The 25,271-nt window shown below is 60.9% G+C and overlaps 3 protein-coding genes across 4 annotated transcripts; 2 read left to right on the top strand and 1 right to left on the bottom strand.

The window, feature by feature from the left end:
* Positions 1-198: 198 nt before the first annotated feature.
* Positions 199-8,987, top strand: AKT1S1 (AKT1 substrate 1). Its single transcript, XM_036068181.2, has 5 exons — positions 199-930; positions 4,311-4,696; positions 6,233-6,310; positions 6,394-6,563; positions 7,905-8,987. Exons 1-5 carry the CDS (start codon positions 776-778, stop codon positions 8,046-8,048), a joined length of 933 nt encoding a protein of 310 aa, XP_035924074.1. The 5' UTR covers positions 199-775; the 3' UTR covers positions 8,049-8,987.
* A 957-nt stretch (positions 8,988-9,944) lies between these two features.
* Positions 9,945-16,107, top strand: PNKP (polynucleotide kinase 3'-phosphatase). Of its 2 annotated transcripts, XM_036068179.2 has the most exons (17): positions 9,945-10,085; positions 10,349-10,512; positions 11,159-11,205; positions 11,550-11,849; positions 12,725-12,804; positions 12,888-12,945; positions 13,037-13,144; positions 13,403-13,474; positions 14,496-14,544; positions 14,642-14,712; positions 14,792-14,884; positions 14,962-15,058; positions 15,145-15,206; positions 15,416-15,525; positions 15,612-15,699; positions 15,794-15,855; positions 15,947-16,107. In XM_036068179.2, exons 2-17 carry the CDS (start codon positions 10,362-10,364, stop codon positions 16,062-16,064), a joined length of 1,566 nt encoding a protein of 521 aa, XP_035924072.2. In that variant the 5' UTR covers positions 9,945-10,085; positions 10,349-10,361; the 3' UTR covers positions 16,065-16,107. The 2 variants fall into 2 exon arrangements, with proteins under 2 accessions (XP_035924072.2, XP_077919373.1); XM_078063247.1 differs by lacking the exon at positions 15,794-15,855.
* A 512-nt stretch (positions 16,108-16,619) lies between these two features.
* On the bottom strand, positions 16,620-24,631 carry PTOV1 (PTOV1 extended AT-hook containing adaptor protein). Its single transcript, XM_036068180.2, has 13 exons — positions 24,257-24,631; positions 21,569-21,706; positions 21,370-21,452; positions 21,224-21,281; positions 21,028-21,135; positions 19,500-19,655; positions 18,861-18,947; positions 18,686-18,759; positions 18,543-18,600; positions 18,141-18,245; positions 17,114-17,311; positions 16,952-17,021; positions 16,620-16,748 (listed from the first exon to the last, which is right to left on the bottom strand). The coding sequence occupies exons 1-12, from the start codon at positions 24,425-24,427 to the stop codon at positions 17,010-17,012; spliced, it is 1,248 nt and encodes a 415-aa protein (XP_035924073.1). The 5' UTR covers positions 24,428-24,631; the 3' UTR covers positions 16,620-16,748; positions 16,952-17,009.
* Positions 24,632-25,271: the final 640 nt, after the last annotated feature.

Here is a 25,271-nt window from a genome sequence, read left to right as displayed (position 1 = left end):
GGCCAGCGAGAGTGCGCAAGCGCAGTGCTGCTCCCCTCACCACGAAGTAAACAAGGGGGAGGGTCCAAGGGCTCCACCCCCTCGCCCGAGCTCTCGCCGAAACGCCTACTTCTTTCTCCATATTGTATACTGGCATCGAAGCCAAGGAGATGCCATTTTGCTCGAGGGCACTGCCAAAGCTTGTCAGCTGCGGCCATGTTAATGCGGGGCAGTCCCATCTCTCTGAGGGGCGCGACAGCGAGGTCCTGGAAAAGAAACGGGTAAAGGGAAGGAAGGTGAGAGGAGGTGTACGTCACAAGAGGTGCTGAGAGACTTGGATTAACGGGATGAAGCCGTCAGTATCCCCGGGAACGAAGCGGACCCAGTCGAATTCCTGAGTCACCGTCGAGAGGCGGCGGTCCGGGCCGCCATATTGAAGCCTGGCAAACCGAAGCAAAAAAGTTGCCATATTGAATCTTTCCCACCCTTGGCGCTGAAGGGGGATAGGCTGGAGGGAGAGTCCATATACATTTTGGGCAAGTGATGCCAGCTGGTTGCCATGTCGTTAATGGGCACTGCTTTCCTCCACTTCTGTGGAAAAGGTCGACGATGGGTGAGGGGCGTCAGGTCCCTGGCCTTAGTTTACTGTGGTCCTGAGAGTGCACATTCCGATGGCCGTATTTCTTGGGAACAAATCGAAATGGTTCTGGCTTGTTTCTGAGCCAGCTGAAGCCTTTCTTTCACCATCTTTCTTACGGGCACCGTGCCGTCATCATTGCCCCACTGTGATCCGGTGATGTTCCCGTGGCCATTTTGGTCTCGGGCGGCCCCGATGAGGGAGGCGGAGTGTGCAGAACGGAGGAGGGCCAACCACGTGGAAGTGACGCAAGGCGCCGCCATGTCTTTTGAGGGCGGCGACGGCGCCGGGCCGGCCATGCTGGCTACGGGCACGTGAGTGGAGGCGGCGTTGTGAACCGCGGTGTGGGGAGGATTTGGCCGTCCGGAGGAGAGGGGCCCTGGGAGGGCGAGCCGCTCGCGGGAGGGGTATGGCCTGCGTAGATCAGAGGACAGAGATCTTCCAGCGACCCTACTCTGAGCGCTGGAAAGGGGTCGCCCGCGGGAACCGTCGTGTCTGACCCAAGGCAAAACCTAGACAGCCTTATCCTCCGGTCTCCAGACCCACTAGGATCCTTGCCTTGGTCGCGGACCATGTCCACGGGGTCTGGGGGTGGCTCGGGGGGACTCGGGGCACCCCTCACCCGTCCAAAGGCGGGACTTCCGGTCCTGACCCCCACCTGGGCGGGATTTCCTGTTTTTTTCCTAGAGAAGTGGGTCTTCCCTGGACCCCCGGGCGAGGTGGGAAGGAGGTCTCTGAGAGGTTGAGGAAATGCCCAGACGTTCATCTTTACCCTGGCTATGCGGGGTGTGGGGTGGAGGGGCATCCTCGAGTTTCTCCCACTTTGGGGCGGGGGGAGGGGCACTGCTAGTTTGACAGGTGGTTGGAAGGGGGCTTCACTAGCATCCCTCATTCCTTGGCGGACTTTGCCTCTTTCCTCACCTCTTCCTAGAGTGATTTTCTTCAGTTCACCTGCTCATCTCATCCTAAGAGGCCAATTACCTTAGCTCTCCCTTCCCCCTCCTATGGGGGACAAGTCTCACCTCTCCCTAATCCTAAGATCCTCAATTTGGGGGGCTGGGGAACCCTCCATTCATTTCTGAGCTCCTTAGAGGGTACAGGACTTCCTCCAGCAGCTGAAAGGGTGGAGTCTCCCCTGGTCTTGGCCACTCTACTTTTGGAGAACTAACTCCAGAGAGCCCCCAGGCCTTAGCAGAGAGGTGTGAGTTGCCCTCCTCCTATTTGCCCAGGCCTCCTTCTTACAGTGGAGGGACCCTCACACCCACTCAACCCCGTTTCACTCTTTTGAATCCTGTAACTACTCTAAGATCTAGGCCAGAGAGTTTAATCCTGATGTCCCAGGGATGTGAGAGCCCCAGGCCTACCACTGCCAGGCTGTGTGACCTTGGGCCAGTCATTTCCCTGCCCTGAGCCTTGGTTTCCTCCATCAGCTAGGGGAGACCCTGAGCACCTCTCAGTTCTGTTGGATTTTGGAGTCAGGCAGACAGCAGAGTCAGTCCTGCTCTGACCCATTTAACTTCTGGGCCTTCTGACCACTACCTGAGGCTCTCTGAGTCTCACTTTCCCCATCTGGACATAAACCTTTCCCGATAAGGAAGGCAAGATGGCATTTGGGATTAAGAACAGGCTCTCCTCTCCAGCCCTATGACCCTAATCAAAATACTGAATCTCCCTGGCCCTCAGTTTGCAACTGTGAAGTGGGGTAATAACAGTCCCTCCTTCATAGGGTTGGGGAGAGGTTGGGATGAAAATGGTGATGACCCGCTTGCATCCCTTGCCTGGCCTGTGGGAAGTGCAGTGTGAATTTGCTATGGGATCTGTCAGGAATGGTTGTGCTCTTGCTGCATGTGGCTTCCAGCATGGGCTTTGTACTCCATGAGCCTTGCTTGTCTCGTTTCTGAGGTAACAGCTCCCACCTTAGTGGCTCAGGTAGGAGGTGAAATGACAGGTGTGGGCTCCCTACACGGAGTCGGTGCTCAGCGAACACTGGCTCATGTGATTATGAGTTGAAAAGGGCCAGCGATTTGAAATCAAGCTACACATGACCCTGGCTGGACTAGAACCTTGCTTGAATTCCTCCAGTGACGGGGTGCCCCCTACCTCCCTGAGGAGGTTCCTCGGCTTCCCAGCAGCCCTGGCTCAACCACTCTGGTTTACAGGAAGAAGAAAATGAGGCACAGAGAGGGCCAGTGAGTGGTCCAAGGTCACACAGCAGGTTTGAGATGGCAGGAAGCCAGCCCCCTTGCCCCTTGCTCTTTTCTCTCTCTCTTTTTTAAGTTTGTTTGTTTATTTATTTAAGTAATCTCTACACCCAGTGTGGGGCTCGAACTCACAACCCTGAGATCAAGAGTTGCATGCTCTTCCAATTGAGCCAGCCAGGCGCCGCAGCACTTTGCTCTTTTCATCTCATAAGGAGATGCATCCAGCAGATTGTCTGCTTAGGGCCAACCTGTCCTGGGGCACAGATCCCTGACCTTGGGGAGCTCACAGTTTGATGGAGGAGGCAGACAGAGGTACAATTGTCATAAGCTCAAGGGACAGTGAGCTATAATGGAGGTAGCCCAGGGCATTGTGGGTCTAGGGAAGGCATCTGATCCATCCTGGAGGCTCAAGGAAGACTTCCAGAGGAACTGGCAGAACAGTCTTGTAGGAAGTACAAAGCTTCATGGATGGAGTCAGGCGCAGAGAACAGCTTGTACCCATTTTCTGCCTGCCACCCTGCGGGGCAAGGCTGGTGGCTCAGAGATGAATCCTACAGGCTCACCCTCAGGCGGCTCCGCAGTGGCTGGGGAGACAGAGATGGATCCAGACAGTCCTCCCCAGAGAGCCCTGTGCTAGAATGGGGGGATTCTCAGACATTGTTGGAGTCCGAAGAGGGGGGACTGACCCGATCTGGGGTGAGGAAAAGCTCCTTCCACACTAGGGTGAGAGAAAGATTGACAAGTAACTAGATGACACGTGATCTTGACTGAAGGCCTCAGGCCTCAGAAGTTTGGAAGACTGTGAGGCTGAGGGGCCATCACCTTGTCCTGGGGATACTAGGGAGGGGCAGGGTCGGGTGCAGTGTAGAAGGATCCCCAAGGGGCAGCGCACTGCCCAAACTGGAGGCTAAGAGGTTCAGGAAGAGGCAGGAATGATGGTCCAGCAGAAAAAGAATGCTGGCCATGCAAATCATTTCAAATCTCCTAGAAGCCACATTAAAAAAGTAAAAGGAAAACAGATGAAATTCATTTCCGCCATATATTTTATTTAGCCATTATACCTGAAATGTCATTTTTTCGACGCGTAGTCAACAGACTGCTAGACCTCTGACATCCAGCTTCTTTGTACTAAGTCTTCAAACACCAGTGCAGATTTCATACTCACGGCACCTCTCACCTTGGACCCGCCACATCTCACGTGCTCCTTAGTCACATGCGGCTGGTGGTTCCCATATTGGACAAGGCAGGGCCAAGAGGAGGGACTGGGGCTGTTGGGACAGGGTGGAGCAGGAAGGATGGGGCCGGAGGGTTGGGGACGGGGCCAAGAGGTCCGGACGGGGAGGAATTTGGGGGAAGGGGCTGAGCTCAGCTGGGACAAGGTGGCCGGGAGGGCTGGGAGTGGCGTCTAGGGGCAGGTGGACGCCTGGGGGCCAGGTTTAGCCCGTGCAGTCAGTCAGCGGGGCCTCAGCTCTCTGTCCTGCTCTGCCCTGCAGGGCGTGGATGGCGTCGGGGCGCCCCGAGGAGCTGTGGGAGGCGGTGGTGGGGGCCGCTGAGCGCTTCCGGGCCCGGACAGGCACGGAGCTGGTGCTGCTGACCGCCGCACCGCCCCCACCACCCCGCCCGGGCCCCTGTGCCTATGCAGCCCACGGCCGTGGGGCCCTGGCCGAGGCTGCCCGCCGCTGCCTCCACGACATCGCCCTGGCCCACAGGGCTGCTGCCGCCGCCCGGCCCCCCGTGCCCCCACCAGCACCACAGCCCCCCAGCCCTGCGCGGAGCCCACCTCGGCCTACCCTGCCCAGGGAGGAGGACGAGGAAGATGAGGACGAGCCAACAGAGACTGAGACCTCTGGGGAGCGGCTGGGTGTCAGCGATAATGGAGGTGAGAGAGGCAGGGGCTGGGGAGGCTCTTGGCTTGGCAATTTGTCTCCAAGGTTGGTTTTCCTGGAGGGGTGGGACTTGCCCGTCTCTGAGCCCTGGTGTTTTGGGGCAGCCGCAGTCTCAAAGAACCTGGGGGCAGGCTGGCTTGCCTGTGCCCCCCTGTGTGACTTTGAACCGGTCACGGCCCCTCTCTGAGCCTCTATCCTTACATGTTAACCTGGGCCCAGCTCTGTGCTGGGAGGTGCCAGACACAGACACGAAGCAGCTCAGGCCCTTTTTTTTTTTTTTTTTTTTAAGAATTTATTTATTTATTTATTAGAGAGAGAGAGAGAGCACAAGTAGGGGGAGCAGGAGAGGGAGAAGCAGGCTGCCTGCTGTAAAGGGAGCCCGATGAGGGACTTGATCCCAGGACCCTGGGATCATGACCTGAGTCGAAGACAGATGCTTAACCAATTGAGCCACCCAGATGCCCCTCAGGCCCTTTTCTTTTCTTTTTTTAAGGTTTTATTTATTTATTTGACACAGAGAGAGAGATAGCTAGAGAAAGAGAGCACAAGCAGGGGGAGTGACAGGCAGAGGGAGCAGGAGAGGGAGAAGCGGGCTCCCTGCTCAGTGGGGCTCAATCCCAACACCCCAGGATAACAACCTGAGTCAAAGGCAGACACTTAACCTACTGAGCTACCCAGGTGCCCCCCTCAGGCCCTTTCCTTGCGAGACTCCCAATCTGGCCAAGAAATTGGTAGTCCTGACGGGAGGCAGTGCCCTGTGGAGACCATGGGGTTGAGACCTGAGCTGGGAGCTTGAGCAGAACAGGAGTTGTTTCCAAATCTGGGGCACCTCATGTTTGTGAGAACAAAGATAGATGTTACAGAAGAATCAGGGATGCAGGCAACAGCTTAAGGAAGCCAGGGGGGAAAGCAACTGGCTGTCTTGGAGGGGAATCCAGAGGTTGGATGCTTCAAAGAGACTGGACTATAACATTAGGGCTTTGAAGAGTGATTAGGAGTTTGCAGGGCAGGCTCAATAAGTAGGACTTACTCATTTGTTGTTACTACTAACGCTTGCTTCTTCACTGGAGAAAACCCGCATAGGGTTCAGGGCACAGACTCTGGAGCCAGGTGGCCCAGGTTCAAATCCTAGTGACATGGTTATTAACTGGGAAACTTTGGGCAAGTGATTTAACTTCTCTGTGCCTCGTGGTCCCCATTTATCAAACAGGGATCATAATCGCCTCATATTCGCTCAGTCTGTATTTTGAGTCTTTCATCCCAAACAGATCTTGCAGATTTCATGTTCATCCAGCCAGTTGCTTTCACCTGGGGGTGTAACAGACAAAAACTGGATTTGTTTGTGCCGATAACCAGGCAGATAACTAGGGGAAGGGTGTTTGAGGCAGAGGGAATAATTCCAGAAGCCCTGTGGCTTGCAAGGGCCTGGCCGATGCAAGGAGTGGGGAGGCGGTGGGGGTGGCTGGAATCCAGAGCACATGAAGAGCAGCAGGGACCCAACTGGCCCGGGCCACTAACACCATCCACAGGGCTCTTTGTGATGGACGAGGATGCCACACTCCAGGACCTGCCCCCCTTCTGTGAGTCGGACCCTGAGAGCACAGACGGTAAGTGTCCCAGGCTCTCCCCACCCCTGGGGGATACTGGGATAAAGGCAAGGACGGAGGCTGAAGTCCACGCTCTCTCCCAGATGGCAGCCTGAGCGAGGAGACCCCTGCTGGCCCCCCAGCCTACTCAGTGCCCCCAGCCTCAGCCCTGCCCACACAGCAGTATGCCAAGTCCCTGCCCGTGTCCGTGCCCGTCTGGGCCTTCAAGGAGAAGAGGACAGAAGCACGGTCATCGGATGAGGAGAATGGGCCGGTGAGGAGCAAAGGGGAGAAGGAGAGGAGGGTGGAGGGAGGGACGCAGAGCCACTTCCTCCAGGAAGCCCTCAGGCATGGAAGCCACATTTCCCAGGATTGATCTTGCCCTCCAACTCATGAGGCAGGTTTTTGGGCCAGAGCCCTAAAGGTTTAACTCCTGCAGCCTTATAATGTACCCCAGTGCCTTACAGAGAAAGTCTCTTCTGGCTTTTTAGGAACAGCTTCATTTATAGAATACCTGCTCCAGGCAAGGCACAGGTGTTTTGGTATCCCCTCCAGAAGGGGAAACTGAGGCTCAGAGGGGTTAGATCACCTTCTGTCCCCACCCTGCATGTGCCTGGCTCCTCCTGGAATTTGCCCCTCCCCCACCTCCTCCGTTTCTCCCACACAATCCTACAAGTGGCCTTCCTGGGCTGCCCTGGGTGGCTCTTCATCGCCCAGCACTGAACCTCCCTGAGGCACAGGGACTATCTGTGACTTCCCTGAGACCTCAGCTTGGAAGGGGCAGAGCAGGGATTGGAACCCAGCCTCCTTTTGGAAAGGAATTACAGACTGCAAGGGAGGAGGCCCTGGGGTCCCGCGGTCCCCCTCCCTATGGTGCCTCTCAGTGGCCACATGTTGGCAGCATCCATCCGCTGCTTCTGTCCGCGTTGCCCCTGGGGGAAACCCAGTTAACGTTTGAGGCCCAAGTGGTGGGGGTGCTGGGCTGGTCTCTGAAAGGGCGGAGCCTCTCCCATTCTGCGGGAAGCCAGACCCAGCTCAAGGTGTCAGGCCATAAGGGAGATCGCACTAGTTGCTGGGACTGGAGGCCAATGTGAAAAGGGATCCTTTCCCTACAGTGCCGGCAACATGGTAGTTCCCAGTTCTTGAGAAATCACTGTGCTGATTGTCTCAGACTCCGTCATCAGCCCCGCGTTTGAAAGGGGAGACCGAAGCCTCTGGAGATGAACTGCTTGTTGACAGCTAGTCGGTGGCAGAGGCCTGATTGTTACATGACTCAGTGCCAAGCCCAGGCCAAATCCTTAGACATGACACCCTCTGGGTGCACACAGCCTTGATGGTCAGCAGAGAAGCAGCACTTCCGCTGTGTAAGAAGGAACTGGAAGGGCAGTGGGACAGATAGCTGTTCTTGCACATCGAGTCAGGCCAAGAAGGGGAGGAGGAGAGGGGCAGGAAGGCTTCATGGAGGAGGTGGTGTTTGAGTTGGGTAGAAGGATCCTACACGGAGCAAGTCAGGGTAAGGGGCCTTCCTGGCTGTAGGCAAAAAGTGCTGGGGCGGGGGTGGGGAGGGGGAGGAGGCGGGGCCGCAGCGGGCGCTGACCCCGCCCCGGTCCCGCAGCCCTCTTCGCCGGACCTGGACCGCATCGCGGCGAGCATGCGCGCGCTGGTGCTGCGGGAGGCCGAGGACACCCAGGTCTTCGGGGACCTGCCGCGGCCACGGCTCAACACCAGCGACTTCCAGAAGCTGAAGCGGAAATACTGAGGCCCAGGGAGAGCGCTTCCCGGCCCAGCGTCCGCCCCGCCCCACACTACACCCCTGCCCCGCCCCCCGGGGCGGGCCAATCCGAGTCAGACCCGGGACCGGCCTCTCAGGTCCCCGGGGTCCCAGGATTGCCCCCTCCCTGCCAATTCCCGCCGTCCTTCCAGCCCACGACCCCCTCACGCGCTGAGGAGCGGGACCTATCTCGTTTCCCGATTGGGTCTGTCGCCGCTTTCTTTGCCCGGCGACAGGTTCTTTCGATTAAGGGATTGGCTCGCTCCCAGATCGGGGCGTAGCTAGTTTAAAGCCCTCACGGGGGTCAACTGTCGTTTTTTAGCCTAGCGACAAGGGCTTTGCTCGCGCGGCATTGGTTGAAAGAGAACAGCCAGGCCACAGGATGGGGTAGCGGCAAGCCTGTTCGGCCTAGAGAATGGGCAACTCCTTCATTTGATTGGCTTGAGCCCAAAGGGCTTGACCAATAGCCCGGGAGTCGCCATCCCATCCTTCCTGGGTTGTCCCGCCTGATTGGCTCCAGCCTCCTGAGGGCGTGGCCAAACCTTCCTCTGTGCCCAGGATTGGCCTGCGGCCTTAAATTTACGTTCTTTACACTACAGGGACTGGGGTCGTTTTTGACCAAGTCCTGACTACGTGCCCCTCTGCCCCCTCCCAGGGACGGCCCAATCCTGTCCCTGCGTCTTGACACCCTCTCATTGGTTCCATCCCACAACAGCCTGCCAATCGTAGTCCGTCCTTGCAGCCAGGACGGCACCAGCTCCCGCCCCTCTCCCCTCACCCCCACAGGTGCCTTAAAGGGCCCTCGTCCACCCAAGGTGGGAGGCAGGGGCCCTCGCTCTCCGGCCCTTGTGTGGGGGAGAGAGTCGTGGGTGGGGATCGGGAGTTGGGAGGGGTGGTCTGAGATTAAAGAGTTTTACCTCTGACAAATGAGTATAAAGTGTGTTCATTCAACACTTTCTGAAGCTGAATGAGCAGCATCTCATTGATTTTTCAGTGCAAAGATGGGAGTTGGAATTATTGTCCCCATTTTACAGATAAAAGAGATTCATGGGGTACGAAGGGGGGTATTCCAGTCCTGTGTGACCGTTGATCCCCAGTCTTCTGGGGGATGAGTTGGAATGTGAATGGTCTTTAAGGAATCAGTGCTCTGAGTCCACATAGTCCCCGGCAAAGCCAGGAACGTCCAGCTGAGGCCGGGAGTTTTCTGCGTAATATAAGAGCTGAAGGTTGGAGAACAAATGGCACCTGGTGCGAAGTCTGGGTTGGGTCAAGTAAACCTGGAATCTTCCTCTCCCATCAGACCACCACCGGAGGAATGCTAGCAATAGACAAGACTTACAGGGAGAGCTACCAGCGAAATACTTTTATTTTTTTAAGATTTTATTTACTTATTTGACAGAGAGAGACACAGCGAGAGAGGGAACACAAGCAGGGGGCAGTGGGAGAAGCAGGCTTCCCAGGGAGCAGGGAACTCGATGCGGGGCTGGATCCCAGAGCCAAAGGCAGACGGCTTAACGACTGAGCCACCCAGGCGCCCCCTCCACAGCCAAATACTTTTATAAAGTTATTTACACCTACTAACTCCTTTAATCATCCTAGGAACCCCATGAAATGGAAACGATTATACCCTCTTTAAAGAGAAAACTGCAGTATTGAGGGACAGGGCTGCTGTCGGGGGTGGAGACTTCTTGGACTGACGATCATCAAATGGAAAAGAAGTTTCTCCCTCTGTAACTAAGGGAATAAAATCTGTGAACAGAGGACCCACCCTCCCCCCCTACTGGTCGGAGCCTCCCATTGCTGCAGGAGAGATGAAGGTCAGAGCAGCCGAGGGACCGAAGGAGCCCCGGTCTGGGAGGGGGCGGGGCTTCTGTCGTGGGAGGAGCCAAGGCCCTGCCCCCTTCCATAGGGCGAGTCATTTCCGTCCGCCGAGGAACAGAGAAAGCAGCCGGCGGAGTTGCGGGCAGAGAGCCTCGGGCAGGAATTCCCTGGTCGCAAGTGGCAAGTGAGCCCCGGTCGGGCACGGTGAGCGTGGGGCCGAGCCGGGGGTGCGCGTGAGGTTCTTGGCCTTTGCCCTGGAACGTTGGGGTCCGGGCTCGCCGCGGGACTGAGCGAGGCGTCGTCGCCTGGGAAACGGCGCGAGCCGGCGGCCGGCGAGAGGGTGGGATTTCCGGAGCCTTCAGCGGAAGAAGGGAAATTCCTGGTCGCGGGGGGGGGAGGAGGCGGGACTTCCTGTAGCAATTTGAGGACGACCTGCCCCTCAAGCCTGTTTACCTACCTCCCCTTAGGCTGGTGCCCGGGATGGCCGAGGTGGAGGCCCAGGGCCGCCTGTGGCTGGAGAGTCCCCCTGGGGGCGCGCCCCCCATCTTCCTGCCCTCGGACGGGCAAGTCCTTGTCCTGGGCCGGGGACCCTTGACCCAGGTTACCGACCGGAAGTGCTCCAGAAACCAAGGTGGGCGGGGCCGGAGCAGTAGGGGGTGTGGCCCGCTGCTGGAGCGGGAACACGGTGTTGGGGCAAGGTGGACAGCCAGTCCAGTAAGGGAGCTGCTTGGCCACCGGGCGGGATTGCGTGGTGTAGCTAGTCCTGAAGTTGGTAGGTGCCCGCTGGGGAGCATAGGAAGAGAAATGCTGTGTCCCATCTGGAACTGGCCAGACCCCTTAGTGGGGAGGGGAGGGAGCCAATCCCGAGACGAGTTGTCAGGCCACCGTGAAGGTTTGAATCAGGTCACGACCCTTGCCAAGGCGGGAGCCGATCCTGTGGTGAAAAATACCTGTTGCTGAGCAGGGCTGGGTGGTAACGGGCGAAGCCGAGGACCTGCCTCTAGCCACACGCGTCATTAAGGAGAAGCCAGTTCTATACGGAAAAATGCCCGCCCTGCCCCTAGGGGTGGGCCTGCGTCCCAGGCGACCCCAAAGCCTCTTATCTGACTACTGCCTGTAAAGGAGACAGCGGGTCCCGTTTAGGAATAAACTGCTTTCTCCTCCCGAATGGGTTGTATTGTCCCCATCATGTGGCCTGAAGCTGGCCATGCTCCCCAGTGGGGGGGAAGGCAGTCGCACAATGATGCACATTCTGACTCCACCCTCTCAACCCTCAGTGGAGCTGGTCGCAGACCCGGGGTCCAAGACCGTGGCAGTGAAACAGGTACCAGTTCCTCAGCAAGGCCTGGGGGTGGCGTTGGGGAGGAATGGCAGCCCAGCAGGGACCAGGCCCATTGGAAAAACCGGGTTTGGAGGGAAGAGGGTGTGGCCAGTAGAGAAGAGCCGCGGGACTGCCGCTTCAACGGGTATCCATCCACATTTAAAACTGGATGAGACTGGACGCCTGTAACTTTTCCACATCCCTGATTGGTGGTACACAGTGAAGAGGCGGGGCTTACAGGTCTGATTGGCAGGTGGGGAAGGGAAGTCCTTCCAGGTGGTCTTTAATTAGAGGAGGTTATGGGTGGGGGACGCAGCCAATCCCAACTCCTCCCTCTCCCTTTGCAGCTGGGAATTAACCCCTCAACTGCTGGGACCCAGGAGCTGACTCCTGGGTCAGAAGGTTCTCTGAGGGTGGGGGACACACTGTATTTGGTCAACGGCCTCCACCCACTAACGCTGCGCTGGGAAGAGGTCTGCACGCCTGAATCCCAGCAAGACACTCCGCCCGGCACCCCTCCGGTGGCTCCAGACGTGGCAGAGGATGTTGAGCCGCAGAAAAAGCGGATGCGGAAGTCCTCCCCCGGCTGGGAGAAGTTCGAGAAGCTGCTAGTGTTTACTGCACCTGGGGTGAAGCCCCGCAGCAAGGTGAGGGCCAAGCCGAGGGAGCCACACAGACTGGGGACCCCCCGCGCAGGTTCCTCAACCTCTCTTAGCCTCCACTTTTTTGAGAAGTGGACCTGATGACAAATTCAGGGGTTGTTGTAAGCCTTGGGGGAATCGATGTATGTCCGCGCCTGCCTGACCCACCGGAACCCCAGCAGTGACCACCACCCCTGGAGCAGGGCTCCGGAGACCCGAGCTCACATGCCATCACTCCACCTGCTCCAGGCCCCACTGGTCTCACCAGTAAAATGATGAACCCGTGAAAAGCATGTGGCACACTCCCGACGTGTGGTTAGCACCCAAACAACTTCACTCCTGTGTTTATTTTCACAGTTAGCTTTCTGAGGTGAAGGCCAGGGGAGGTGGTGAGTAGGATATGAACCCCATTTTAAAACTGCCAGACCCAGGGGCTTAGGAGGAATAGGAGACGGTAGAGTGAAGCTTTTAGGCTTTGCACTCAGGTGGCGGGGACCCATCTTTTTTTTTTTTTTTTAAGACTTTATTCGTTTATTTGACAGAGACATAGTGAGAGAGGGAACACAAGCAGGGGGAGTGGGAGAGGGAGAAGCAGGCTTCCCGCGGAGCAGGGAGCCCGATGCGGGGCTCGATCCCAGGACCCTGGGATCACGACCTGAGCCGAAGTCAGACGCTTAACGACTGAGGCGCCCCGGCGGGGACCCATCCTTGCCATGCCTTGCCCTTACGTAAGATGTGTGGGCTCTCTGTGACTCAGTTTCCCCTTGGGTGACAAGCGAGTGGTAACGTCTCTACCTTGCAGGGGTGATGTGATGCAGCCTGTGAGTCCAGGGATTGGAGGCGTAATGGGGTTGCTGTTCCTCTTTTCTTGCTGACGTCAGGTGGCCGGCTTTGATCTGGATGGGACCCTCATCACCACACGCTCTGGGAAGGTCTTTCCCACTGGCCCCAGCGACTGGAGGTGAGAAGAGGCAGAAGAAGGGGGTGAGTGGGGGGCCCCCCATGGGGCCCCAGGTCACCTTGCCACTTTCCCACCTGCCCTAGGATCTTGTACCTCGAGATTCCGCGTAAGCTCCGGGAGCTGGATGCTGAGGGCTACAAGGTGTGTGTGCTTTTGTGCGTGGTCACCAGGCCTCAGGGCAGACTGGGGCCCTGGGGAGGAAGGCACCAGGTGACATCCATGTGCTCCCCAGCTGGTGATCTTCACCAACCAGATGGCCATTGGGCGTGGGAAGCTGCCGGCAGAGGAGTTCAAGGCCAAGGTGGAGGCTGTGGTGGAGAAGCTGGGGCTCCCCTTTCAGGTGTGGCTACAAGGGAGTCTGAGGGCTGTGGAGGTGGGGGGATGGGGACCCAGACAGAGGCAGGGAGGGAGATAGAGTGAGGGACAGGGAGGAGGGAACAGAGACCCAGGGAGAAGGCAGAAGAGTCGGGGAGGGGGAGGGGCGGGGACCCCGGGAGCTCTCTTTGGGTTGGTGAGGGGTGGGGTAGCATCCCTGGGACCCATGAGCCCTTGAAGGATTCCGGGAAGGAGCCCAGGATGGTGTAACTCCCGCCCACAGGTGCTGGTGGCCACACACGCCGGCTTGTACCGGAAGCCGGTGATCGGCATGTGGGACCATCTGCAGGAGCAGGTGAGTGGCGGTCTCCCCGTGGCTCCCCTCTTCCCTCACTCGGCCCAGCTTCCCCCCTGCAGATCTCTGGTATTTGGCCTCCTCCTTTCTCTCCCTCCCATCTCCTCCCCTGGTCTTTGCCTCCTGTTTCCACCTGTCCCATTCTGTTGGTACGCGAGGGCGGCGCTTTTCAACCCTGGAGGTCAGAGTGGTTGAGTGACACATCAGTCGTTCATGCGTTCTTTTGTGTGTGCATTTGTTCTGAAGCTCGACAGCTTCTTGAACTGAAGGTTAGTGTACAAGACAGACCTGCTGGGGCGCTCACATACCTGTGAGGGCGCAGGCGATAGACGCACAGACTGGGGTGGAAAATAGTGGGAGGGATGAAGCAAGGGAAGGCAGGGTTTACCTACAGTGGTCAGGTAAGGCCTTTCCCAGGTGCCCTGGGAGATCTGAAGCTGGTGAGGGAGGGAGCCATGTGGGTAGCTGGGAAGAGTGGTTTAGGTGGGAGTAGCAGCAAGTGTAAAGGTCCTGAGGCAGGGCTGTGACTAGTGTGTCCCGGGACCATGAAGAGGCCTCGGTGGCTGGACCGGAGTGGATGATGGGATGAGGGTGGGGCGTGAGGTCAGAGAGCTGCCAGGTGTCAGACCAGGTGGGCCAGGTAAGGCCTTCCCTTTTACCCAGCGGGGGAGCAAAGAGGGTGCTCAGGCGCGTTGGGGGGAGAGGAATCTCCGGAAGTAGGAACTGGCGCCCTCTGGTGGCCGCATGGGGAACAGATGGGTGAGGGCAGAAGCCAGGAGCCCGGCAGCCAGGATGGAACAGTCCAGGATCCAGGTGGTGGCACTGAAGGGGGGTGAGAAGGGGCCCGACGGCAGAGCCAACAGGACGTGCTGATGGGCTGGGGCACAGAAGGCCAGAGGTCAGGCCTAACGCAGGGCACGGATGGAGCCGAGCAGCCCGGGGCACCCGTTAGTGTTCTGGGGGAACAGATGCGGGAGTGGGCTCCTTACTGCCTGCGGTCTTGTCACCTGTCCCTCCCCAGGCCAACGAGGGTGTGCCCATCTCCATCGGGGACAGTGTCTTCGTGGGAGGTAAGGACCCAGGGGTGGGGAGAGTATGTGGGTCCCCCAGGGCCAGCAGCTTGTCCCCAAGGTCACTGTTGGACAAGGGGGTGTGTCTTCTGTCCAGATGCAGCTGGACGCCCAGCCAACTGGGCCCCTGGGCGGAAGAAGAAAGACTTCTCTTGTGCAGACCGTCTGGTGAGGGCCCTGTCCCCTCCTCACCGGGAGCCATGTCCCCACCTTGTCTGACACCTGTGTCCCTCCGACCCCCACCCAGTTTGCGCTCAACCTCGGCCTGCCCTTCGCCACACCAGAGGAGTTCTTTCTGAAGTGGCCCGTCGCCAGCTTCGTGCTCCCCACCTTTGACCCGGTGAGGCCCTCGGGGCGGGAGTGGGGGGCGCGGGGGGATGAGGAGCGGGTCACACTCGTTGTGCCCGCCCCTCCCAGAGAACCGTCTCCACCTCGGGGCCGCTCTACCTCCCTGAGTCCAGCTCCCTCTTGAGCTCCGACCCTGAAGTGGTGGTCGCCGTGGGATTTCCTGGGGGTGAGACACCCTGACCCCGGGCCTGCAGAACCCCCTCCCGGCTCTGGGTCCTGGGGCTGCCCCTGATCCTGCCCCCCGCTCCATAGCTGGCAAGTCCACCTTCCTCCAGAAGCACCTCGTGTCGGCAGGCTACGTCCACGTGAACAGGGTGAGCCTGGGGAGGGGGCACCGGTGGTCCTTCCTGCCTGTCCCCTCCCCCCCTTTGCCCGCCCCCCAGATTGCGGGCTCCTCCCAGCTCTCTGCTTCCCTTGCATCTCTGCCGTCCTCCCTCCTGCAGGGTCTCCCCACACCCCGTCCTGCTGTATCCCTGTCCCCCCCCCCACCCCCCGCTCAGGGGTCTTCCCCCGTGTCCCCCAGGACACGCTGGGCTCGTGGCAGCGTTGTGTGACCATGTGCGAGACCGCTCTCAAGCAAAGGAAACGGGTCGTGATCGACAACACCAACCCAGACCCTCCGAGCCGGGCCAGGTACCGGGGTCCCAGGGGGTGGCCCCGGGAGGGGGGGCGGGGGCTCGGGGCCCCTTACCAGCCTGGCCCCTTCCTTGTCCCCACAGGTACATTAAGTGTGCCCGGGACGCGGGGGTCCCCTGCCGCTGCTTCCTCTTCACGGCCACCCTGGAGCAGGCGCGGCACAACAACCGGGTGAGCTGGCCCGCAGCCCCGCCGCCGCGCTCCCCTCCGGCCCCCCAGTTCCCGGCCCGCCCCCCTGACCCCCGCGTCCCCCCGCCCCCCGCAGTTCCGGGAGATGACGGGCTCCCCTCACGCCCCCGTGTCCGACGTGGTCATGTACGGGTACAGGTGAGCAGTGCTGCGGGGGCCGGGGGGGGGGGCACTGGGCAGCCCCGGGCCGGGTTTCACATCCCCCCCCCCCATCACCCCCTGGTGCCAGGAAGCAGTTCGAGGCCCCGACTCTGGCGGAAGGATTCTCGGCGCTCCTGCAAATCCCGTTCCGGCTGAACCTGGAGCCTCGGCTCGAGCAGCTCTACTGCCAGTTCTCGGAGGGCTGAGCGACCCCCCCCCCGCCCCCCAATAAATTCTGTTTCTCTCTAAGCTTGGGCAGCACTGTGCTGGGAACAAGGGTGGCGAGGACGAGCCCCCTGGCCAGGCCCCAGGCAGGGCTGGGACGCACGGGCCGGGGCTGCAGGGCCCCAAGGGAATTGGGGGGGGGGGGGCCCTTCCCCGCCTGCGGCTGCACAGCCGGCCGAGGAGCACGGGTGAGGGGACCCTGAGGACGAGAGCTCGATCCCGCAGCTGGTGAGTGAGAAACTGCACCCTGCACTTGACCTCGGGGGCGGGGGGTCCCAGGCAGTGTTTGCGGCCAGGCCACCAGCCACAGCCCGCTGGGGACTGACTGGGGACTGAGCAGCCACGAAGTGTGCTGGTCCCTCCTGGCCCAGGTGACCGTGAGCTCAGAAGTGGCCTCCCTCGGACATCTGAGAAACACACCTTCCCGGGTCCCCCGCAGCTGGAGGACTCAAACCTGGGGGTGGGGTGGGCTGGGCTCGGCCTCCCCCCCCCCCCCCCCGGGGGAAGGCATCTGGACAGGAGCCTAATAGCCAACAGGCTTTTAAAAGACTTTATTGGGGACACGTACAGGGGTGGGGACCGTCCTTGGAGACCTCTCCGGCCGCAGTCCTCCATCTCGCTGGAGAGTTGCCATCCCCAGGGGCCCCTGCTCAGAAGCATCTGACCTGGGGGCAGGAGGAGAGTGAGAGGGGCTGGACCGGGCCTCCCGGCGCCCCCTGGGGTGCCCCCCCCCCACCAGCCTGGACACCGCAGCTCCGGCACCTCCTGGGACCAGCGGGAACGACATGCCTCTCCGCTCTCATCTCAAGGCCAGGGTCACACTCTCCCTTCTGAAACCCCAGACACACCCGAGCCGGGTGCCACTCACCAGTTTTGGCAGGGGCCTCGTCTGTGACTCCTGGAGGGGCCCAGCCTGGGGGCGGCCACTACCCCCCCATCTGTGGGGGAGGAAGGCGGGGAGGAGGCGTCAGCAGGGGGATGGGCCGGGGGGCGGGGGCAGGGGTGAGGGGAGCCCCGCCCACCGCCTCACCCCCCGCTGCTGCTGTTCCTGCTCCAGGTTCCGCTGCAGGACCTGCTGCTGGTTGGCAATGACACGCCGGATGCCGTTGACGAAGTTGCTCTGGTCGTGGGGGATGAGGCCGATGAAGATCTTCTTCTCGGACGAGTACAGGAGCATGAGCACCCGCACCTCGCACGACGCCTTGTAGGAAAAGTGCACGCAGCCGGCCTGGCGGGCGCGGAGCGGGGGGTCGGCGCCTGGCGGGGCCGCGGACGCTCCCACCCGGAGCCACAGGGGCTCCCGCACGCGGGCCGCTGCACGGAGGCACCCGGGAGCGGGCAGCGGCCCCCGGTGGCCGCGCGAGACGCACAGACGCCCCCCACGCGCAGCCCCGGAGCGGCGGAGGGACCCGGCGGAAGCCCTGCCCGAGCGCGCCCGCAGCGGAGCCCAGAGCCCGGGGGGGTGGGGGGCCTGCAGGGTCTCCTGCGCAAAGGCAGACTCCTAACGCCCACCACACAGCCTTCCCCTGGGGGACACGCACGCACGGCTGTGACTGGACCGGCCGCCGCACGGACACTGGCCCGGTGCAGCGACAGCTGCGCTTCCACGAGCCCCGGAGGACAACCCGCTTCACCTCGCAGATGGAGAAACTGAGGCCAAGACCCACTGGAACATAATTCAGCGCTCTGAGAGCTCCCGCGGGAAGCAAACAGACCTCCCTGCCTGGCAAGGGGACAGCAGCGCCCCGTCCCCAAGGAGAGCGGAAGGCGGCAGGACCTGGGAGCAGCGGGTCCGCGCTCCGTGGCATCAGCCCCTCCAGGCTCTGAGTTAACCCTGGGCCTGCCTCTGGGCCTCAGTTTCCCCGTCTGTAAAATGCGATCAGGACAGCAGATCCCCAGCAGAGTCCGCGGACTGGGAGCCAGCAGGCGTCCAGGCACAAGGCCAACCTGCAGTCACCGGGGCCACCACAGCGCTCCCCCGGCTGGTGCGGAGAAACGGTCGCTGTCCCTCACCTCCTAGCTCCTACAGCCCGCCCAGCGGCCCGCGCCCCACTCACGAAGCCATTGTCCATGATCCGGCAGAGGCTCTTCAGCGTCTCCAAGTCCTTGGTGAAGTGGAACTGCACCAGGCGAGAGTTCCGGAACAGCGGCACCAGGGTGGTCTGTGGGGAAGCCGGGGCAGCTCCGTGACGCACAAACCCTGCCTCCGTGCGGTCCCCACACAGTGGTGGCACCTACTTACGACCTCGGACAGGTCCTGTGGGGGGGGCCCCGCCCCCCGGGAGCTGCTCTCCACACCTGCCTGCCTGCACTTGTCACACAGGCCAGCCACCGGCCACAGGGCCCTTGCACATGCCGTCTCTTGATCCAGAACGGTCTCCGTCCAGCAGCCCGTGGCCCCAAGGTCTACACTGGCCGTGGCACAGGCGTGGCAGGCCCAGGGCCCCCGTCACACTCACCAGCAGCTGCTGCGGGATGAGCTGCATGTACAGCTTCCTCGGCCACTGCTCAGTCCTCCTGTGGGGCAGGAGGGGATGAGGGTCAGGAAGCCGGGTCTCACCGGGACCCTGCCTCTGCCCCCCTCACCCTGCCCCATACTCACAGGATCTCCCCTTGGTTCACGTAGACGTGCGAGGGCAGCCACCTCTTGGACCGACTGTTGGGCTCAGGCCTGGGCTTTTGGGGAGAGGAAGAGGATGACATCAGGAGTGGGGAGGCACCCCAGTCAGTGAGGATGTGCTGGTCTCAAGGTCACCCAGGTCCCCCCCAGGACTCACCTCTTGCCACTCCATGACGCCGCTCCATGCCAGGAACTTGTTGTTGACGATCTGAACTGGGCCTGCGACACCACCAGGGCCCACTGCCTGCGGAAGCAGGAAAGGGGGGCTGGTGCCCGGGAGCGCCCCAGAGGAGGCTTCTGGGAAACCTCAGCCCCGCCTTAAAGACCCTCGCCCCAGCCTCCGTTCTGGCTCCTCAGCCCCCAGTCTGTCCACAGCCCCAGAGGACTCCCCGATGCTGGTCCTACCCTTCACCTGCCCACAGACCTCCCATGGCTCCCGAATGCCCTGGAACAAGTCTCAGATGCTCAACCTGGGGCACCAACCCCACAGGCTCTGCCTCTTAAGAACTGGACAGCCCTACAGTTTGTTGCACAAACAGGGACACTAGGGGGAAGGGAGATAGTATTCACAAGTAACTCGTAGGTCAGGTGAGCTAGGACACGCCATCACCCTCCAGAGCCTTCCGGCCACACGCAGCGCTCCCCACAAGCCCGCCTAGCCACGTCCCTGCCCCGCTCCACACGGGCGTCCCTCCTGGCGGGAACCGCCCTCCACGACGCCCTGTGCTCTTCCAAGCCTCACTGACGTGCCCGCTGCCCGGGGACCCGAGGCCTGGCCTGGCCGCTGCCAGCCCACCTGTTTGCGCGTGGTGATGACCTGCCGGATGGCGTTGACGAAGCCGCTCTGGTCGTAGGGGATGAGGCCCATGAAGATCTTCTTCTTGGACGAGTACAGGAGCATGAGCACCCGCACCTCGCAGGGGGAGATGTGGGGGAAGAGCATACACCCCGCCTGGGGGAGGGGAACAGGACGTCAGGGACCCCAGCGCATTGTCAAGGGGCCAGACACCCCTCTGAGCGTGAGTCTGGGGTCACCTCTGAGGTGTGAGGATCCTGTGAGGGCACCTTCTCCCACCCACGTCCCCCCTGATGCCAGTCCCGTCCCTTAGAGCAGGACCTGCCTTTGCTAACCGGGCCAGAACAGCCTCCAGGGAAGCCCTGGGCGCAAACCCAGCTCTGTTTCCTCCCAGCTGTGTGACCTGACACCAGTCGCCTCATGTTCCTGGACCTCAGTTTTCCCGTCTGTAAAATGGCCTCACAGTAACCTCCACAGTCAGCGCCACATAAACATCTGTCACGTGAGATCCTAGTGCCTCCTCGGTGGGACTTGGGAAACCAGGAGTCTGACAGAGCCCTCCGTCAGGGCTGTCGGGACGAAGGGGCGTGCACTTCGGAGAATGCCCAGGCTACCAGCCTGCCATCTCTTGTCACCCAGGGGCCACTTGCTCAGGGAGCTTGTCCCCCACCTTCCTGGACCTGTGTGCAGCTAGTCCTCCCAGAGCTACGAGCAGGACCAGCAGTGAGACGTGCCAAGTGGCACAGGAAGCGGGCAGACATCGGCCTTCCCTACAGCCTGAGGGCCCCGTCGGGCCAGAGCCCCCGCACCAGACAACCCCTGGGCTGTCCAGCCCAACGGAACGGGAACCTGCCTGGACACTGCAGGTCATGGCCCACCCAGCACCTGGAGACAGGAGGATGGTAGTGGGAAGTGGGGTGCTGGTCCCAAAAGGGACCGGGGACTAGAGAGGACCCCAGAGCTGAGTCCCGTGGTGTCCTGGGCAGACAACCTGCTCTCATCGCATGTCCCCCCCGTACTGGCACCTGTCCCCTTCCACAGCCAGACTCCTATGCTGAAACCAGAGTCCAGATGAGGCCCAGACCGTGGGGGCCGCAGAGACCACGCTGAGATTCGCTTCCCGGCTGCCCGGCCCCACAGCCGCCCCAGCCCGTGGCTACAGGACGTTTGCCACACGGGCGAATCGCTGCCACAAGCACCTTCCGCAAACTTCTGACAGCCCGAGGGCAAAGTCCCGCTGTCAGCCCCACTTGCCAGAGGAGGAGAGGGCCCCACACAGAGCATCACAGAGTATTCCCGCCGCCTTCCGTCAGTAGGTCCCTGTCACGTGCTGCGTCCCCAACAGGCTCCTGGGTCCCCGGAGACCCAGCGGGGCCCTCTACTCACTCGCATCCCCGACGAGCGCTGGCCGAGCTCCAGGAGCCGGAGGCAGGGGCGCTCCTGTGGGCCCTGCTCTACCTGAGACCCTCCCTCACCGAGGCCACAGAGAAAACGTGCCCCCGGGGCCCCTGCCTCCCGCTGTACTCACGAAGCCGTTGCCCATCACGCGGCAGAGCCCCTTGAGAGAGTCGCAGTCTCTGTTGGTGAAGTGGAACTGAGCCAGCTGGGAGTTGCGGAACAGGGGGCCCAGGGTGGTCTGCGGGCAACAACAGGGCCTCTGGGTCAGTGCCGGGGGGCAGGGGGCTGCGGGGAGCGGGCCGCGGGGGGCCGGAGGCGGGTCTTACCAGCAGCTGCTGCGGGATGAGCTGCATGATCAGCTTCTGGGGCCACTGGTCGGTCTCCCTGCGGGGGGCGGAGGTCAGGGGAGGCCCCGCCGTCCCCCCGGCCGTCCCCCGCGCGCCCACCCCCCCACGCGCCCACCGCTACTCACAGGTTCTCGCCCTGGTTCACGTAGGCCTGGCAGGGGAGGGCCCGCTTCAGCTTCGCCGTGGAGTCGGAGTAGGGTCTGCGCTTCTGTCGCGGGAGCGGGAGGGGTCACTGGACACAACCGAGATGCCCTGGCCTGCCCCACCCGCAGGGCCAGCCCCCAGCCCCCACGGGGACTCACAAGGGGACTGGCCACAGCTCACCTCCTGCCACTCAAGGACGCCACTCCAGGCCAGCAGCTTGTTGCTGAGCCGGTGCTCGCCTACAGCCAGGCCCCCGAGGGCGAGCCCAGGCGAGGAGGGCCCGATGGGACCCAAGGCGCCAAAGACCCGAGCACCTTGCTGTAGCAGAGGGGAGCGGGGAAACTGAGGCTGAGGGACCCGCAAGGGCAGGCTGCCCCCTCCCAACATACATCCCAACGTTCGGACCCAAATCCCCTGCTCAGAAACTCCTGGGACCACATCCAAACCCCCTGTCCCAGGGGCTAAGACCTCAAGTAGCTGACCTCCACGTCCTTTTCCTGCCACTACTCCAGAACCCGAGCCCCCCAGATCCCACTTGTCACTTCAACACTGGTCCCCATCACCCTCCAGACCTTGCTCCAGCTGCGCTCTCGGCCTGGAATGCCATCCCACCCCCTTCAGGAGACACCATCCACTCACGCCCCTGGCCTGAGCAATTCTTGGTCCCTCTGTCCTGACCCAACTCAGAAACCAGCTCTCTGGGGGCCCAGGGCCCCCTCGAAGCTCCCACAAGGCACAGGCCAGCCCGGACTGTGACTGGCTGCCTGGCACACTGGTTTGCCCCAACGCGCCCATGCTCAAAATTCTTCTAAAGCTCCGCATGGCCCTCAAGAGGAAGTCTGGACCCTCCCCCTCTAGCTCCCTCCAACCCTTCCAGGTGGTCACAGGCCCTCCTGCCCTTGCAGACCTCGTGTTGCAACCACACCAGGGTGACCTCGGGGTGGAGAAGGTAAAGCGAAGCAAACAGAACCATCCAGGGAGGCAGGGAGACTTTTGGAACAGGGAGTGTAACACCTGGAGGGATCTCAAACACAACATCTCGAGAGCGTTTGCAGAACACCAGAAGAACGTTCCAGCAATAAAGCCAAGGAAAGCTCCACATTCTACTCTTCACAGGGCACTCTAACAGCTATCTTTTAAAAAAAAAACAAAAAACAAAAACATCCCAAAGCAAACAAGGGAAGGCTTTGGAACAAGCTGGCAACAAGAAACCCCTGAAAACCTCACTCCTAAATCCATCCAAGCAGCAAAAGAAACTGTAACAGTTGTTACTTTTCATCTTACTACTAATGGGTATCCTCTGCATTTCCTATAAAGCACACAGATGTCTTTTGTCCCAGAAGGACAGACAAGAAAAGTTATATTTTGTGAGGGCTTAAAAAGTAAAAAAAAAACAAAAAAACAAAAAACCTGAACCAGCAAGTCCTCCATCTGGGCAGGTGATTCTGGAATTTGGGCAATGGTCTCAGGAAGAAAACCAGAGAGCATCTTGCTGTAGGAACGTGTTGGTAGGCGTCCAGGGCCAGACTGTGTCTGAGATGCAGGATGGGCGTGAAGCCCTGGGTCTGTAGGTCACACCAGGTGGGGCACAGAACCTCTGAGAAGAGGTACTTAGAGCACACAGCTGAAGGGCCTTTACAGATCCCGGGGAATGGGCTTAAGGATCCAGCACAAGGTAAACTGCAGGCGCATGTGTTTTAAAGACTGCTTTGTCTGGGAGGGCAAGCTGACCATGCAGGACCTGAAAGATGTGTTGGTCTAGCATGTAAAGACCAGGAACGCTTATCTAAAGGCTCAGGTCTACCTGCAACAACAAGGCGGGCACATCAAAGTGCAGGACTGCGTGAGGGACTAGGCTTAAGGGCAATCCTAAAGGAAATCTCCCAGCTGGGCAAGTGTGTGCAAAATCTGGCTGTGCCTCTGACATGTGAATTGTTTACTACACAGGGAAGCCTGTTTCCTTAGGATGCACGTTTAAAGACCCAGGAAACGCTTCTGAACTACGTGTGATTGCTGAACCAGAGGGGTGAGCCAGTGGAGCAAAGGGGTACGTGTAACTTTTGGGAGGTCTTTAGAGACTTGGTATCTAAGTTTAAGATCCGACGAAGCCTGCCTAAGGCTTGTGTGGGGCTGCCCCAGCTGCATGCCATGCCCAGGACGGGGCAGTGTACGAAAGAAGCGAACTCCAGAGCCAGCCTAGGGCAAAGCGCACATCTGGGCAAGCGTGAAACGTCAGGATGTGCAGTTTTACTATTCTAGGTACGCCTGAACATTTTTGCGTGCGTATTTCGGGTCCGGGGAAGTGTGTGTAGTTAATGTACCTGCAAAGCCAGATGTTTACGTTTGGGCTTGTTGCACTCCGTAAGGGCATCCCACATCTGGGCGGGCGTGCAAATCCTGGGCGCACACGCCACGGGCGCCGTGCGGACGCGCGCGGGCCCGGAGAAGAACACCCCCAGGCGCAACACCTGAGCACGCGAGTGCAAAGACGCGGGCCCCTCTCGCCGCGGCCCCTCAGCCCCCTCCCCCATTTCCAGATTTCCTGCCCGAAGAGAGACCCAACTTTCCAATTGGAAAAACAAGCGTACACGGCGCCCGCCCGCCCCCCACCCCGCGTTCAAATCGGGACGCGGAGTCAGCAGTAATTTGAGCCCTCCCCGCCCCCGTACCCCACCCCCGCCACCCCAGCCCAAACGTGCAACAAAGGGGAGAGCCCGGCGCATACCACCCGGGGGGTCTCCACGGGGGAACCCGGCTCCACACGGAGACCCCAGAGAGGAGGGGGCCGTGGACAAAGACCCGAGCCCGGGGGAGGGGCCGGCGGGGGCGGGGCCGTGGAAGGCTCTGGAAAAAAGGCGGGGGGCTCACCATGGGAGGGGCCGAGCGGGCCCGGATCCGCGGCGGCTGCGGGCCGCGGGGGCTGGCCGGCCAGGAGCGCGAGCGGGCGGCGCGCACCGTGAGGGGCCGCGGGGGGCGACCGCGACCCCCGAGGGGGCCCCCAGCGCCGGAGCGGTGCGGAGCGCGGCGCGGACGGACCATGGCGGGCGCGGGCCGAGTGGGCTGGGGGTTGCCACGGGCCGCACGGGGGGCTGCGGGCTCTACCGACTGAGGGGCGCGGGCGCGCGGCTTCGGGGGAGACGGGCTGGGCTGTACCACGCGCGGGGGACGCGCCGCCGGAGAGGGGTCGCCGCGGCCAAACCACTGCGGCGAGCGGGGGAGCGCGGCGCGTACCAAGAGCGTCCGCGAGGGGGCGTGGCCGGGCTGTACCAAAATAGGGCCGGGGAGCCTCAGGAAACGGAGAGGGTGTGTGGGGCGGGGAACACGGCCATTGGAAGATACTCTGGGCGGCTCGAGCTACAGGGGGAGGAACTGAGAGGACGTGCGAGCAACAGCTTCAGGGGGGTGTGGCGGGAGCGGCCACACCGAAGAGTGCGGGGGGGATTGATGAACGTAGAAGGCGATACCAAGTTGGCTACGGGCTGGGGGACAGGATACCAAGAGACCCTACCCTGAGTCCCGGACCCGCGGAGCCGGGAGACTACACCAACACACCTCAGGAAGAGGAGGAATAAAGAATAGTGGGCCTGGGGGTAAAGGAACCTACCTAGATGTTTGGGGATACAGATCATACCTTGCACCAGAGGAGGACTTAATGTTTGAAGGCGGTGACGTGGCTAGGTGGGCCGGAGACCACAAGTCCCAGCGGCCCCCGCGCGGCCTGGGCAGGGCCAGGGATCCCAAGAGGGGCCGCCAGTCACTGCTGCGTGCCCATTGGCCTCCGCACCCTAGGCTCCGCCCACCGCCCTAGGTACCTCCTCCGGCTAAGCCGCCCGCCTCTCAGGGCCGTTCATTGATTCACTCATTCACTCACCTATTGCATGGC

This window comes from Halichoerus grypus, chromosome 15 (genome assembly GCF_964656455.1).
Source record: "Halichoerus grypus chromosome 15, mHalGry1.hap1.1, whole genome shotgun sequence".
Classification (NCBI taxonomy): Eukaryota; Metazoa; Chordata; class Mammalia; order Carnivora; family Phocidae; genus Halichoerus; species Halichoerus grypus.
This window is presented reverse-complemented; position numbering and strand designations above follow the sequence as displayed.

Coding starts and splice junctions, on each gene's coding strand:
- PTOV1 (XM_036068180.2), bottom strand. CDS start 24,427: ATGGTCCGTCCGCGCCGCGCTCCGCACCGCTCCGGCGCTGGGGGCCCC. Junction 18,760..18,860: donor GCGTCATGGAGTGGCAAGAG/GTGAGTCCTGGG, acceptor TCTCCCCAAAAG/CCCAGGCCTGAGCCCAACAG. Junction 18,246..18,542: donor TCATCCCGCAGCAGCTGCTG/GTGAGTGTGACG, acceptor GCTTCCCCACAG/ACCACCCTGGTGCCGCTGTT.
- AKT1S1 (XM_036068181.2), top strand. CDS start 776: ATGTTCCCGTGGCCATTTTGGTCTCGGGCGGCCCCGATGAGGGAGGCG. Junction 6,311..6,393: donor GGACCCTGAGAGCACAGACG/GTAAGTGTCCCA, acceptor GCTCTCTCCCAG/ATGGCAGCCTGAGCGAGGAG. Junction 6,564..7,904: donor CGGATGAGGAGAATGGGCCG/GTGAGGAGCAAA, acceptor CCGGTCCCGCAG/CCCTCTTCGCCGGACCTGGA.
- PNKP (XM_036068179.2), top strand. CDS start 10,362: ATGGCCGAGGTGGAGGCCCAGGGCCGCCTGTGGCTGGAGAGTCCCCCT. Junction 10,513..11,158: donor GAAGTGCTCCAGAAACCAAG/GTGGGCGGGGCC, acceptor CTCAACCCTCAG/TGGAGCTGGTCGCAGACCCG. Junction 15,059..15,144: donor CGCCGTGGGATTTCCTGGGG/GTGAGACACCCT, acceptor CCCGCTCCATAG/CTGGCAAGTCCACCTTCCTC.